This window comes from Rhinoraja longicauda, chromosome 2 (assembly GCF_053455715.1).
Source record: "Rhinoraja longicauda isolate Sanriku21f chromosome 2, sRhiLon1.1, whole genome shotgun sequence".
NCBI lineage: Eukaryota > Metazoa > Chordata > Chondrichthyes > Rajiformes > Arhynchobatidae > Rhinoraja > Rhinoraja longicauda.
The window spans coordinates 111,580,699-111,596,002 of NC_135954.1; the positions used below are offsets into that span (position 1 = coordinate 111,580,699).

Genomic DNA, 15,304 nt, shown 5'->3' on the forward strand with positions numbered 1-15,304 from the left:
CATTGCAACCCATAAGCTGCGTGTTTCGGTGGCAGCTGCAGGAGTGTGGACCAAAGATATTAGAGGAACAAGATAGACCACTCGACGCTAACATCCATAGTAAGCCAAGGCGCCATTTTAGTAGGCAGAAACTTGCTGAAACATTTTAAAAGAAAAATAACAAAAATCTGAGAATTGATAGATGAGATATATTCTGCATTTTAATGGTATCATCACACATACTGTTCCCCCGAAACACTGATTACACTGTGAGAGGCATAACGAATGGTGGGATTTGCCTACTAAAATGGCTCCTTTGCGTACTACCCTTCAGTATAGGCGATTTCAACGGAGTGGTCCATCTTGCTCCTCTAGTATCTTTGGTGTGGACCCATGATATCATTTAATGTGTGACTCGTGCACCTTGGGCCAGTGACATCATTTAGCGTGTGACATCACCACGTGGCTCAGCAACTTGAACGTCGTGGAAGAAGGAGGTTACAGAGTGCGGTGGACACTGCCCAGTCCATCACGGACACTGACCTCCCCACCAGCAAACGGATCTACAGGAGGCACTGCCTCAAAAAGGCATCTGCTGTCATGAAAGATCCACACCGCCCTGGCCACGCTCTCATTTTATTCCTGCCATCTGGAAGAAGTTGCAGGAGCATGAAAACTGGGACTTCAGGTTCAAGGACAGCTTAGACAATAGACAACAGGTGCAGGAGGAGGCCATTCGGCCCTTCGAGCCAGCACCGCCATTCAATGTGATCATGGCTGATCATTCTCAATCAGTATCCTGTTCCTGCCTTCTCCCCATACCCCCTGACTCCGCTATCCTTAAGAGCTCTATCTAGCTCTCTCTTGAATGCATTCAGAGAATTGGCCTCCGCTGCCTTCTGAGGCAGTGTCAAGTTCTTTCAAACTGCCATCACACTCTTGAGCAATGCACAACACTGACCACAACCCAACCTGACCTTGGGACCAAACCAGAGCAGAATTTGTTTTGGCTGCACAATGTACTTTGGTTCGCATTATAATGATCCGATTACAGGGTATAACTAGGTAATACCACCGGGTGGCGCCACCAGCACTGGCTGCATCGCCACCAGTCAGTCTGTCCCTTCTACTGTTTTTTTATTATTTTACATATGTGTTGAAGTATGTTTTAGCGTTTCTTGGTTTGTTTTATGTGGGAGGGGGGGGGAACTGGGGGAAGCGTTTTTCAATCTCTTACCTCAACGGAGATGCGATTTTTCTCCGTATCATATCTCCGTCCCCACTGCGGCCTAACATCGAGGAGTTGGCGGCCTTTCCTGGAGACTGGCCCGGCGCTTCAAGTGACTGTGGAGAGCTCCAACCGCGGGGCGTTAACATCGGGAAGCCCGTGGTCTCTTGTAAGAAGAGGCCGACTCGGGAGCTCCATGCCGCGGAGAGGTTTTTAACCGTCCCGACGCGGGGAGTTTGGATCATCCTGCCGCGAGGGCCTCGGACAGTCGGTAGCGGCGACTGTGGACGGTTCAACAGCCCCAACCGCGGGTGAACAAAGAGGAAGATGATTGAACTTTATTACCTTTCATCACATTGAGGAATGTGGAATCCTCTGTGGTGGATGTTCATGTTAAATTTTATTTGATGTGGCTGTGTGTCTTGTTGCTTTTCACTTAGTATGGCTGTGGGGTAACTCAAATTTCACTGTACCTTAATTGGTACATGTGACAATAAATTGATCTTGAAAGCTTAATCATTTATTGCTAATTGGATATTTATTTGATGCATTTTACAGGTCTCAATAACTGCTGCAAGTAATAATTTTATTGGAGACACAAGGAACTACAGATACTGGAATCTTGAGCAAAACACAAAGTGCCATGGGAACTCAGCGGGTCAGGCGGCATCCATGGAGGAAATGGACAGACGATGTTTGGGGTCGGGTCCCTTCCTTCTGCTCCCAATGCACTTGGCAATTTAACACTTTCGATTCTTGACCCGTGTACATTGGACCGCACCTGGAGGAGTACTGTGTGCAGTTTTGGTCTCCAAATGTGAGGAAGGATATTCTTGCTATTGAGGGCGTGCAGCGTAGGTTTACTAGGTTAATTCCCGGAATGGCGGGACTGTCGTATGTTGAAAGACTGGAGCGACCAGGCTTGTATACACTGGAATTTAGAAGGATGAAAGGGGATCTTATCGAAACGTATAAGATTATTAAGGGGTTGGACACGTTAGAGGCAGGAAACATGTTCCCAATGTTGGGGGAGTCCAGAACAAGGGGCCACAGTTTAAGAATAAGGGGCAGGCCATTTAGAACGGAGATGAGGAAAAACGTTTTCAGTCAGAGAGTTGTAAATCTGTGGAATTCTCTGCCTCAGAAGGCAGTGGAGGCCAATTCTCTGAATGCATTCAAGAGCGAGCTAGATAGAGCTCTTAAGGATAGCGGAGTGAGGGGGTATGGGGAGAAGGCAGGAACGGGGTCCCGATTGAGAATGATCAGCCATGATCACATTGAATGGTGGTGCTGGCTCGAAGGGCCGAATGGCCTACACCTATTGTCTATTGTGTGATCTGTGGGCTTGGGGCTCATGACATCATTAGGTGTGTGACCTGTGACATCATTGTGTGGGTGACCTCTAGGGTTGCCAACTGTCCCGTATTAGCCGTGACAACCCGTATTTTAGGCTAAATTGGTTTGTCCCATATGGGACCGCCCTTGTCCCGTATTAGGCCCAGGGGGCACTGTAGGTCCAGACACTGTAGGCCTGGACACTGTAGGTCTGGATGCTGTAGGTCCGGACAGTGTAGGTCCCGACGCTGCAGGTCCGGACAGTGTAGTTCCGGACAGTGTAGGTCCCGAGGTCCGGGGACGCCTAACGGTGGTTGCATGGCAACCCGCCTCCCGGTCCGGACGGCCGCCATTGGTGGAGCGGGAGCACGTGGCCGCTGGCTGGGTGAGGTCACGTGGGGCGCGGGGCGGTGACGTCACCTTGTCCCTTATTTGGGAGTGAGAATGTTGGCGCCCCTAGTGACCTGCGACATCATTTTGTGGGTGGCCTGTGACGTCATTGTGTGGGTGACCTGTGGCATCATTGTGCGGGTGACCTGTGACATCAGTGGGTGCGTGAGGCATGGATCTCCTGACTGGTGACCTTGTGGAGTGTGTGACTGACTCTGGGAAACATCCCGCACGTTAGGGGGAATCTTCAACTCGACTCGTCTGGTGCAATTTCACTCAGAAAAGCATCACAGCGATACCAGAGCCATGAGAACTGCTTTTCGAGGGTCTGAGCTACAAAGGAGAGGTTGGGCAAACTTGGATTGTTTGCTCCAGAACACTGGGGGTTGAGGGGAGACCTGATAAAAGTATATAAAATTGTGAAATGCGTAGATAGGGTAGACAATCAGAACCTATCTCCAAGGGTGGAGACATCAAAGACTAGAGGATTAAAGGCTTTAAGACAATAGACAATAGGTGCAGGAGGAGGCCATTCGGCCCTTCGAGCCAGCACCGCCATTCAATGTGATCATGGCTGATCATTCTCAATCAGTACCCCATTCCTGCCTTCTCCCCATACCCCCTGACTCCGCTATCCTTAAGAGCTCTATCCAGCTCTCTCTTGAATGCATTCAGAGAATTGGCCTCCACTGCCTTCTGAGGCATAGAATTCCACAGATTCACAACTCTCTGACTCAAAAAGTTTTTCCTCATCTCAGTTCTAAATGGCCTACCCCTTATTCTTAAACTGTGGCCCCTTGTTCTGGACTCCCCCAACATTGGGAACATGTTTCCTGCCTCTAACGTGTCCAACCCCTTAATAATCTTATACGTTTCGATAAGATCTCCTCTCATCCTTCTAAATTCCAGTGTATACAAGCCTAGTCGCTCCAGTCTTTCAACATATGATAGTCCCACCATTCCGGGAATTAACCAAGTAAACCTACGCTGCACGCCCTCAATAGCAAGAATATCCTTCCTCAAGGTGAGAGGGACAAAGAATTAAAGGAGCAAAGATGCAGAGCAATTTTCATTTATAGTGAGCCTGGTGGGTGCCGGGAACTGCTGCTGCCAGGGGTGGTGGAGGGGGCAGATCCGATGGTGGCACTATGGGATCTGGGATAGGCACATGGATAAGTAGGGAACGGAGAGATATGGATCACGTGCAGGCAGAGGAGATTAGTTTAATCAGCATCATGTTTGGCACAGACATTGTGGGCCGATGGGCCTGTTCCTGTGATGTACTCTTCTCTGTTCTATCTTCTAAGTATCACATGCTGACAAGCCCAGCTTTTGGGCAGAAGGGTCCTGATAGAGTGGACTCCAAGAGGAAGTCTAACGCAAGGAGATAGCCCGTACACTACCCACCGTCAACAAATACTTTATTGTGTCGCGGTGTTCGGTGCCAGCCAGCCGGCAATGAAACCCAAGGAATGTTTAATGTACTGTGTGCCAGTTGGACAGTGGGCAGCAGGCTCAGGATAACAGCACCTGGAATCAGAGGGGGTGGTCCTGCCCAGAACTTTGAATTAGGAAAATGAGGCCTCTTTGGTCTTATGTGTCGGAAAGAACTGCAGATGCTGGTTTAAATCGAAGGTAGACACAAAATGCTGGAGTAACTCAGCGGGTCAGGCAGCATCTCTGGAGAATAGGAATGGGTGACGTTTCAGGTCGAGTCTGAAGAAGAGTCTTGACCCGAAACGTCACCTATTCCTTCTCTCCAGAGATGCTGCCTGACCCGCTGAGTTACTCCAGCATTTTGTGTCTACCTTCTCTTTGGTCTTAGCTGAGTGGACTGAGTTGGATGCTTTCAAGAGAGAGCTGGATAGAGCTCTTAAGGATAGCGGAGTCAGGGGGTATGGGGAGAAGGCAGGAACGGGGTACTGATTGAGAGTGATCAGCCATGATCACATTGAATGGCGGTGCTGGCTCGAAGGGCTGAATGGCCTCCTCCTGCACCTATTGTCTATTGTCTATTGTCTATTGACTATCTTGTACATCAGAATATAGGACAGCACAGCACAGCACAGGAACAGGCCCTTCAACCCACAATGTCCACGCCAAGTTAAACTCGTTTCCGCTGCTTGGCACGTGATCCATATTCCTGCCTATCCATGTGCCTGTCTAGACACCACAATCAAACCTGCCTCCACCGCCACCTCAGGCAACGCATTCTAGACACCCGCACCACTCTGAAAAAACTTGCCCCGCACTTCTCCTTTGAGCTTCGCCTCTTTAAGCTACGCCCTCGAGTCCTTGAAAATGTTCACCCTGGGAAAAAGTTTCTGGTTGTCATTTAAAACTGAGGTGAGAAAAAACCTTTTCACCCAGAGAGTTGTGAATTTGTGGAATTCTCTGCCACAGAGGGCAGTGGAGGCCAATTCACTAGATGAATTTAAAAGAGAGTTAGATAGAGCTCTAGGGGCTAGCGGAATCAAGGGGTATGTGGTGAAGGCAGGCACGGGTTACTGATTGTGGATGATCAGCCACGATGACAATGAATGGCGGTGCTGGCTCGAAGGGCCAAATGGCCTCCTCCTACTGCACCTATTTTCTATGTTTCTATGTCTACCCTATCTACGCCTCTCATATTTCTATATACTTCCATCAGATCTTCCTGCAGCCTTCGGAGCACCTGAGAAAAGAATCCAAGTCTGTCCAACCTCTCCCAGTAGCTAATACCTTCTAATCAGGTATCAATACCTTCTTATCCAGCCCTTCTGCTCCGTCTCCAGAGCCTCCACATCCTTCCTGTAATGGGGATGATCAATTAGGTCTTGTTGAGCAGAGTGCATTTATAAGTTCATAAGTTATAGGAAAAGGATTAGGCCATTCAGCCCCTCAAGTCCACTCCGCCATTCAATCGTGGCTGACCTATCTCTCCCTCTCAACCCCATTCTCCTGCCTTCTCCGGTGGTGGGGGCCTGGGGTGGTGGTGGAGGCAGAAACAAGAGTAGCATTCAAGAGGCTTTTGGATAAGCACATGGATATGGAGGGATATGGATCACGTGCAGGCAGAGGGGATTAACTTAGCTTGGCTGTTGTGGGCTGAAGGGCCTGTTTCTGTGCTGTACTGTTCCACAAGTCGCGGTTTGGGTGACCGGGAGCCAGGAACCTAATCCAGAGGCACCTTGTTGCTTGTTTATCCTCTTTGGGTGAGGTTGGTCAGGATCAGAGGTGGAACCGGGGGACATCGGTATCTGAGGGCAGACAGCTTCGGTGCGGAGCGAGGGCAAGGACCTCAGCTCTCCGTCTCCGAAGCTCGGGAGTCACCTTCTTCTACCAACCACGGACTTCCTGGCTCTCTGACGCTGACAGTCCAGTCTCTCGAGGGAAAGGCGGACCAGAATCCGGGACGTTTACATCTGACAGACCTCAGGGACAAAGGCCAATGGCAAGACGGCGGTCTTTGTTGTGGAATATCGCAGGTCAACAAGAGTGGCTGGGATTTCCCAGGGGAATCACGTGAGATTCGGGTCGCCAACTTCCTCACTCCCAAATAAGGGACACAAGGTGACGTCGCCGCCACGCGCCCCACGTGACCTCACCCAGCCAGCGGCCACGTGCTCCCGCACCATCAATGGTGGCCGCCCGGGCCAGGAGGCGAGTTGCTACGCAACCTCCGTCAGGCGGCGCCCGGGCCTCCGGGCCTACATGGTCCGGGCCTACTGCGGCCTCATTGCCTACACTGTCCGGGCCTACAGCGGCCCCCGGGCCTACAGTGTCTGGGCCTACAGCGTCCGGGCCTATAGTGTCCGGGCCTACAGCGGCGTCCGGGCCTACAGCGGCCCCTGGGCCTACAGTGTCCGGGCCTACAGCGTCCCCCGGGCATACAGCGGCCCCCGGGCCTACAGTGTCCAGGCCTACAGCGTCCGGGCCTACAGCGTCTGAGCCTACAGCGCCCTCACCCCCCCGGCGTAATATGGGACAAGGGTGGTCCCGTACGGGACAAACTAATTTAGCCCAAAATATGGCATGTCCCAGCTAATACAAGACAGTTGGCAACTCTACGTGAAATGGAACTTGACGCTGATCAATTGATTGAAAGAAACAGCATTAAAACTGGCCCTCTGGCCCACCGAGTCCACGCCGACCATCGATCTACATTTCACCAAGGTTCTGTAGATTCTATGACCCTTCTATGTTATCCCACGTTCTCAGCCACCCCCTACACACTAGGGGCAATTTACAGAGGGCCAATTAACCTACAATCCCGCACACCTTTGGGACGTGGTGGGAAACCGGAGCACCCGGAGGGAACCCACGCGGTCACAGGGAGAACGTACAAACTCCACACACAGACAGCACCTGATGTCAGGACTGAATCCGGGTCTCTGGTGCTGTGTGGCAGCCGCTCTACCAGCTTCCCCACCCCATGCGTTCTCTTGCTCCTACCGCACCCCAATGCGATTTTAAAAGACACATTCCCAGTTAAAGGAATTCTTAGAATTCTTGGAAAAGACGCAGGGTCCACATCATGTCCACCGGGGCGCCGAATGGTGGTCTCACCTCCGCAGTCTTCTCCAGGGATCCATGATGGAAGAGGCAGCAAAAGCCTTGCCTACCCCCTTCCCCCCCCCCCCGACACCCAGAAGCTGGTGCTCAGATCACCTTGTGAAGGGGGCAAGATCACGAGCGGCCAGGGTAGGTGGGACAACGTACAGGTTTGTGGGGGGGGGTGTTGTCCAGTCCTCTCCCCGCACCCCTCGACCAGGCGGCCGCCCGTGGTCATGCGGGGCACTCGTTGCTGCAGGGGTCTCCGGAGCGGAAGAGGTTGTAGACGCTGACCAGTGGGAACATGGCGAGCGCCCCCAACATGGAGCCCGCCTGCACCACCGCCCCGCACCACACGAGGGCGCTGCGGCCCTCGTCCCGCAAGATCAGGCCAATCATCACCTTCACGTAGGAGAGGGTCCCGACGAAGAGAACCCAGGACAGGACCTGACGTGGAGAGAGAGAGAGAGACGGGCACCATTAGTCACACACACTGGACTACAGCACCAACTGGAATTTAGAAGGATGAGAGGGGATCTTATCGAAACATATAAGATTAAGGGGTTGGACACGTCAGAGGCAGGAAACATGTTCCCAATGTTGGGGGAGTCCAGAACAAGGGGCCACAGTTTAAGAATAAGGGGTAGGCCATTTAGAACTGAGATGAGGAAAAACTTTTTCAGTCAGAGAGTTGTGAATCTGTGGAATTCTCTGCCTCAGAAGGCAGTGGAGGACCATTCTCTGAATGCATTCAAGAGAGAGCTGGATAGAGCTCTTAAGGATAGCGGAGTCAGGGGGTATGGGGAGAAGGCAGGAACGGGGTACTGATTGAGAATGATCAGCCATGATCACATTGAATGGCGGTGCTGGCTCAAAGGGCCGAATGGCCTCCTCCTGCACCTATTGTCTATTGTCTATTGTCAACAGGAACAACCCCGATTGGATATGCCTCCACCACCACCACCCCTGACCGCCGGTTCCAAGCACCCACCGAAAGCTGTCTCGGAATAACATCCAACACAATCAAAGACTTGTCCCAGCCCGGTCATTCCTTCTTCTCCCTGCTCCCATCGGGCAGAAGGTACAGAAGCCTGAAAGCGCCCACCGCCAGACTCAGGAACGGCTTCTTCCCCCCTGTTGTCAGGCTTTAGTTTAATTTAGTTTACTTTAGAGACTCCGTGTGGAAAAGGCCCCTTCTCGGCCCACCGAGTCCGCACCGACCAGCGATCCCCGCACACTAATGCTATCCCACACACACTAGGGACAATTTACACGTACACCAAGCCAATTAACCTACAAACCTGCACGTCTTTGGAGTGTGGGAGGAAACTGAAGAGCTCAGAGAAAACCCACGCAGGTCACGGGGAGAACGTACAAACTCTGTGCAGACAACACCCATAGTCGGGATGGAACCTGGGTCTCTGGCGCTGCAAGCACTGTAAGGCAGCAACTCTACCGCTGCGCCACCGTGGCCGCCCTGAGCAGTTTATAAGAGCCCTGAACGCTTATGAACAGTTTTTCCATAAGCTAGGGTACAGTCTTCACCCCTACCCCATTACGGACATTGGACTTTGTCCCTGGAACTGGTGCGCTACAATGCTGAGAAATGTATTCTGCTCTCTGTTTCTTCCCCTTTGACCATCTATTTTGAGTTTGAAATGATTGTTGGGTCATGTATTCCAGGAGGGCCGAGATCTTACACATGCTGCTGGGCAGAGGAGGGGTCAGACTTGCCAAGAGTTTCTTCTCCCCTGCTCATTGGAGGCAGATAGACCTTGAGTTCAACCCTCGGTACACGAGGATTCCACGGGGTCCTAGGCGGGCAGAGGCAAGGCACCTGCATCTCAGGGTTTGGAAGTAGGACAAAGGCTGTCCGGTCTCTTGTCCCACCTCGGGCAGTATCCGGGCTGGAATAACTCAATCAGAACAATGCTTTCTAACTCGGTTCCACGGTGGCGCAGCGGTGGAGTTGCTGCCTTACAGCGAATACAGCGCCGGATACCTGGGTTCGATCCCAACTAGGGGTGCTGTCTGTACGGAGTTTGTATGTTCTCCCTGTGACCTGTGTTGGTTTTCTCTGAGATCTTCGGTTTCCTCCCACACTCCAAAGAGGTACAGGTATGTAGGTTAATTGGCTTGGTAAATGTTTTTAAAAAATTGTCCCTAGTGGGTGTAGGATAGTGTGAATGTGCGGGGATCGCTGGTCGGCGCGGACCCGGTGGGCCGAAAGGGCCTGTTTCCGCGCTGTATCTCTAAACTAAACTAAACTAGACTCAACTGAACTGAAAGATACCGGGCAGCAGAAACCCAACCTGAGGAGTTGGTTTGTGCCCAACAGGTTTCACACAGATTGGGGAGGAGGAAGGAGGGGAGGCGGGTGGGGGGGAGGTGAGAGCACGGATTCAAAAATAAAGCTCGTAGCCCCCACAGGGCGGCGAGCGGAGGGGACATGGGCGCGAGGGACCTGGCACACATTGCCACATGGGCAGCTGGGTTGTGGACCTCCCAGTGGGGACCAATGGGTTTTCCATCATCGGATGAGTTTCCAGGCTTCAGACGGTGGGGGGGAAAGTTACTCACAATGAGGGGGGTGCCCGCTGTGGAGTGGACTAGCCAGGGGCACGGACTGAGGGCAGCCATGCCCATGATGTAGGCTCCCATTGTGGTGCCAGCTAATGTCAGACATCCCATCAACCTCAGAGACCTGCAGAGAGGGAGAGAAAGAGTGAGAGAGAGAGAGAGGACAGAAGATCAACAGCGAGGCAGGGTTGCTCAGCTAAGGGGACGGTCTCAGAGAGTCATAGAAACGTACAGCTCAGGCTAGGGTTGCCAACCTTCTCATTCCCAAATTAGGGACAAAAGGTGACATCACCGCCCGCACACCCACGTGACCTCACCCAGTCAGCGGCCACATGCTTCCTCCCCACTAATGGCGGCCAGCCGGGCCGGGTGGCGGTTCTTACTCAACCTCCGTTAGACGGCACCCTCAGGGGCCTACACTGTCCGGGCCTACAGTGTACGGGCCTACAACGCCAACCGGGCCTAATACGGGTCAAGGGTAGTCCCATACAGGACAAACCAATTTAACCCAATTTACGGGATGTCCCGGCTAATGCGGGACAGTTGGCAACCCCAGCTCAGGCCCTTCAGCCCAACTAACCCACGCCAACCATGATGCCCATCTACACTGATCCAACATGAAGATTGCATCCATCTACGCTTTTCATAGAAACCTACATCACAAAAAAGGCCCTTCAGCCCAACTAGTTCATGCCGACCAAAAACTACCTAAACTAATGCCATTTGCCCACATTTGGTCCGTATCACTCTAAACTTTTCCTATCCATGTACCTGTCCAAATGTCTTTTAAATATTGTAATTGTATCTGTCTCAACTACCTTCTCTAGTGCACTACAATGCTCCAGAACCAGGGGCCACAGTCCAAGAATAAGGGGCAGGCCATTTAAAACTGAGATGAGAAAAAACTTTTTCACCCAGAGAGTTGTGAATTTGTGGGATTCTCTGCCACAAAAGGCAGTGGAGGCCAATTCACTGGATGAATTTAAAAGAGAGTTAGATAGAGCTCTAGGGGCTAGTGGAATCAAGGGATATGGGGAGAAGGCAGGCACGGGTTACTGATTGTGGATGATCAGCCATGATCACAATGAATAGCGGTGCTGGCTCGAAGGGCCAAATGGCCTCCTCCTGCACCTATTTTCTATAATGCTGAGAACTATATTCTGCGCTCAGTATCTTCCCCTTTGCTCTACCTATTGTATTTGAGTTTGACTTGATTATATTGATGTTTCGTATCATGTGATCCAAATGGACAGCATGCAGAGTAAAGCTTTTCACTGTACCTTAGTACAGGTGACAATAATAAACGTAATCTTAAACCCGAGGGATCGACTGGTTTGGAGCCTCCGACAGTTCTGCCTCCATGCCAGAGGAGGGCGATGGCGAGCCACAATTCTGCGCTGAGCTTGCCAACATTGATTGAGCAGACATTGAGGCCACTTGGCCCATCTACATAGCTGCTGGTTTGGTCTAATCCGATTTAAATCCTCCTGTATCCTTTGACAGCCTTCTTCTCTGTCTCTAACTACTGTAAGCAGCACAATGGGGGCAGTGGTAAAGTTGCTGCCCCACAGTGCCGGAGACCCGGGTTCAATCCTAACTACGGGTGCTGCCTGCATGGGGTTTGTACGCTCTACCCATGACCTGCGTGGGTTTTCTCCAGGATCTCTGATTTCCTCCCACACAGGTTTGTAAGCTAATTGTATAAGAAAATAACTGCAGATGCTGGTACAAATCGATTTATTCACAAAATGCTGGAGTAACTCAGCAGGTCAGGCCGCATCTCGGGAGAGAAGGAATGGGTGATGTTTCGGGTCGAGACCCTTCTTCAGACTGATGTCAGGGGGGCGGGACATAGGAAGGATATAGGTGGAGACAGGAAGATAGAGGGAGATCCTGGAAGGAGGAGGGGAAGAGAGGAACAGAGGAACTATCTAAAGTTGGAGAAGTCGATGTTCATACCACTGGGCTGCAAGCTGCCCAAGCGAAATATGAGGTGCTGTTCCTCCAATTTCCGGTGGGCCTCATTATGGCACTGGAGGAGGCCCATGACAGAAAGGTCAGACTGGGAATGGGAGGGGGAGTTGATGTGCTCGGCCACCGGGAGATCAGTTTGGTTAATGCGGACCGAGCGCAGGTGTTCAGCGAAGCGATCGCCGAGCCTGCGTTTGGTTTTGCCGATGTAAATAAGTTGACATCTAGAGCAGCGGATGCAATAGATGAGGTTGGAGGAGGTGCAGGTGCCTGTCCCTCCCTTCCCCTCCTCCTTCCCAGATCTCCCTCTATCTTCCTGTCTTCACCTATATCCTTCCTATGTCCCGCCCCCCTGACATCAGTCTGAAGAAGGGTCTCGACCCGAAACGTCACCCATTCCTTCTCTCCCGAGATGCTGCCTGACCTGCTGAGTTACTCCAGCATTTTGTAAGCTAATTGTCTTGGTATAATTGTAAATTGTCCCTAATGTGTGTCGGATAGTGTGCGTGTGCGGGGATCGCTGGTCGGCGTGGACTTGGTGGGCCGAAGGGCCTGTTTCCGCGCTGTATCGCTGAACTAAACCAATCCAAACACTTGCATTGTCGACAAACTTGCTAATCGACCCATCCAGAAATTCAGCCTCCAAAGACACACAGTGATTCAGTGAGTCAGGCAGTATCTCTGGAGAAAACGGATAAACGATGTTTCGGGTTGGGACCCTTTTTCAGACTGATTCAGATGAAGGATCCCTTCCATCCATGTCCTCCAGAGATGCTGCCTGACCCGCTGAGTTACTCCAGCCCTCTGTGTCCTCTTTTGTAAACCCGCACCTGTAAAAACATTCACTCACTTTTGCTGTAATTTCTCTCAAACTCCTTTCTCCTTTGCAAGCCCTGACAGTTTGTCCATAAAGGCAGCATTTCTACCAACTTTGGTCCTCATTCTCCAAGTTCTTCACCCTATCTCCACGCATGTCGCTTTGACCCCAAAAAGATTTGAATGGTTCCTGAACTTAGCTTCCCTCTTACATTTGACAGAGGCCATTCAGCCTACAAATCCACACGTCTTTGGGTTGTGGGAGGATACAGGAGCGCACACCCAGTGATCACCCCGTAGACCAGCTCTACCCTACACACAACAGGGACAATTTACTGAAGACTATTAACCTACAAACCCGCACGTATTTGGAGTGTGGGAGGAAACCGGAGATCCCGGGGAAAATCGCACGTGGTCACGAGGAGAGCCTAGAAACTCCGCACAGACAGCACCCGTGGTCAGTATCGAACCCGGGTCTCCAGCGCTGTGAGGCAGCAACTCTGCCGCTGCGCCACCGTGCTGCCCTACTCCTTTTCACGCCACCCTCCCCCCCCTCCTCCACATCACCCATTCCAATTGCCCTCTTCCTCCCTCATTACCCCTCCCCGTTCACCCCTGGGGTAGACTGAGCCCCCCTCCCCCCACCCTTATTTGGGCAGGCACGGTGGCGCAGCGGTAGAGTTGCTGCCTTACAGCGAATGCAGCGCCGGAGACCCGGGTTCCATCCCGACTACGGGGGCTGTCTGTACGGAGTTTGTACATTCTCCCCGTGACCTGCGTGGGTTTTCTCCGAGATCTTCGGTTTCATCCCACACTCCAAAGACGTACAGGTTTGTAGGTTAATTGGCTGGGTAAATGTAAAAATTGTCCCTAGTGTGTGTAGGATGGTGCTAATGTGCGGGGATCGCTGGGCGGCACCCACCCGGTGGGCCGAAGGGCCTGTTTCCGCGCTGTATCTCTAAACTAAACTGAACCACTCACCGGTTGGGGTAGACCATGGCCACGAAACAGGCCAGTGGGTTGGCGAGGGCACCCAGCGCGGCCGAAAGGTGGAATGCGGGCGTTCCGTAGGGCAGGCAGGAGTAGGTCTGGATGGCAGGCAGCACGGCGTTGGTCAGGGCATTGACCCAGGCCAGCGCAAGGAAGAGGGCCGGCGGAGGGGGGCGGTGAGGGGGGCCGGCGTCCACCATGGCCTTCTGCTCGGGCTCCTCCTTCCCCTCGCCGGCCCCCGGCCCTGCCCTCGGCTCCCTCCACCGCGCCGGGGGCAGGCGGTCCAGGAGCACGAAGGCCAGCAGGCACAGGCCCATCACCCCGCTCAGGAAGAAGAAGAACACCTCGGGCGGGAAGTTGGCCGGGCGGTAGATGGCCACCGTCCCGTTGCTGGACCCGTTGGCCCCCCCGGCCCCCTCCAGGCAGCTCACCACCCCCGCCCCCTGCGCCAAGGCCACCAGCCCCGGCACCAGCCCGCTGAGACCCTCACCCACGAAGTAGGTGGTGAGGAAGCGGGGCCTCAGGCGAGCCATGAAGGGCAGGAAGGTGAGGGAGGAGGTGCAGTCCACCAGGGCCAAGAAGAAGGTGAGCACCAGCAGCGCCACACTGCGCCGTGTCCCGGCCACCAGGCTTGTCGTCTTCCAGAAGAAGGGCAGCAGGAAGGAGGCCACGACCCCCATGCATACCACCCCGTAGATGATTCCCCTCTCCGCCCGGCGGCCCGGAGACAGCTTGTGCTTCAGCGCCACCGCCAGAGGACCCACGTTGGCCAGTTGGATGACAATGGTGAGGTAGGAGGGCAGGTACCAACCCTCCGGGACCTCGGGCACCAGGAGCGGGAGCTCCACCCACAGGCCGTTGATAGCCACCCAAGAACCCATCCCGAAGAGGACCACCATAAGGTGGATCAGCAGAGACATTGTGGGTGCCCGCCCGGGTTTACCCGACCACTGGCCCGGATTTACCGTGGGTCTCCCGGCCCGGCCTCCGACACCTCAAGCTCACCTGCAAATGAAAAGACAAAAGAATAAAAAATCATGCCACAACTTCCCCACAAAAAATTCCACTTGAGTCAGGCAATTGAGAGCCTAGAAACATAGAAACATAGAAAATAGAAAATAGGTGCAGGAGGAGGCCATTCGGCCCTTCGAGCCTGCACCGCCATTCAATATGATCATGGCTGATCATCCAACTCAGTATCCCGTACCTGCCTTCTCCCCATACCCCCTGATCCCTTTAGCCACAAGGGCCACATCTAACTCCCTCTTAAATATAGCCAATGAACTGGCCTTAACTACCTTCTGTGGCAGAGAATTCCACAGATTCACCACTCTCTGTGTGAAAAAAAACGTTATCATCTCGGTCCTAAAAGACTTCCTCCTTATCCTTAAACTGTGACCCCTTGTTCTGGACTTCCCCAGCATCGGGAACAATCTTCTTGCATCTAGCCTGTCCAACCCCTTAAGAATTTTGTACGTTTCT

General features: G+C 52.8%; 1 protein-coding gene across 1 annotated transcript; it reads right to left on the bottom strand.

Moving 5' to 3' along the window:
* Nucleotides 1-7,494: 7,494 nt before the first annotated feature.
* On the bottom strand, nt 7,495-14,742 carry LOC144610838 (riboflavin transporter 2-like). The gene is made up of 3 exons (XM_078429791.1): nt 13,814-14,742; nt 10,046-10,169; nt 7,495-7,912 (listed from the first exon to the last, which is right to left on the bottom strand). The coding sequence occupies exons 1-3, from the start codon at nt 14,740-14,742 to the stop codon at nt 7,700-7,702; spliced, it is 1,266 nt and encodes a 421-aa protein (XP_078285917.1). The 3' UTR covers nt 7,495-7,699.
* Nucleotides 14,743-15,304: the final 562 nt, after the last annotated feature.

Bases quoted from the DNA above. Each gene is read 5' to 3' on its own strand.
- LOC144610838 (XM_078429791.1), bottom strand. From the start codon at position 14,742: ATGTCTCTGCTGATCCACCTTATGGTGGTCCTCTTCGGGATGGGTTCT. The intron at 10,170-13,813 runs GTGAGTGGTTCA...CCCTCTCTGCAG, and splicing joins GCCATGGTCTACCCCAACCG to GTCTCTGAGGTTGATGGGAT. The intron at 7,913-10,045 runs GTGAGTAACTTT...TCTCCACGTCAG, and splicing joins CAGCGGGCACCCCCCTCATT to GTCCTGTCCTGGGTTCTCTT.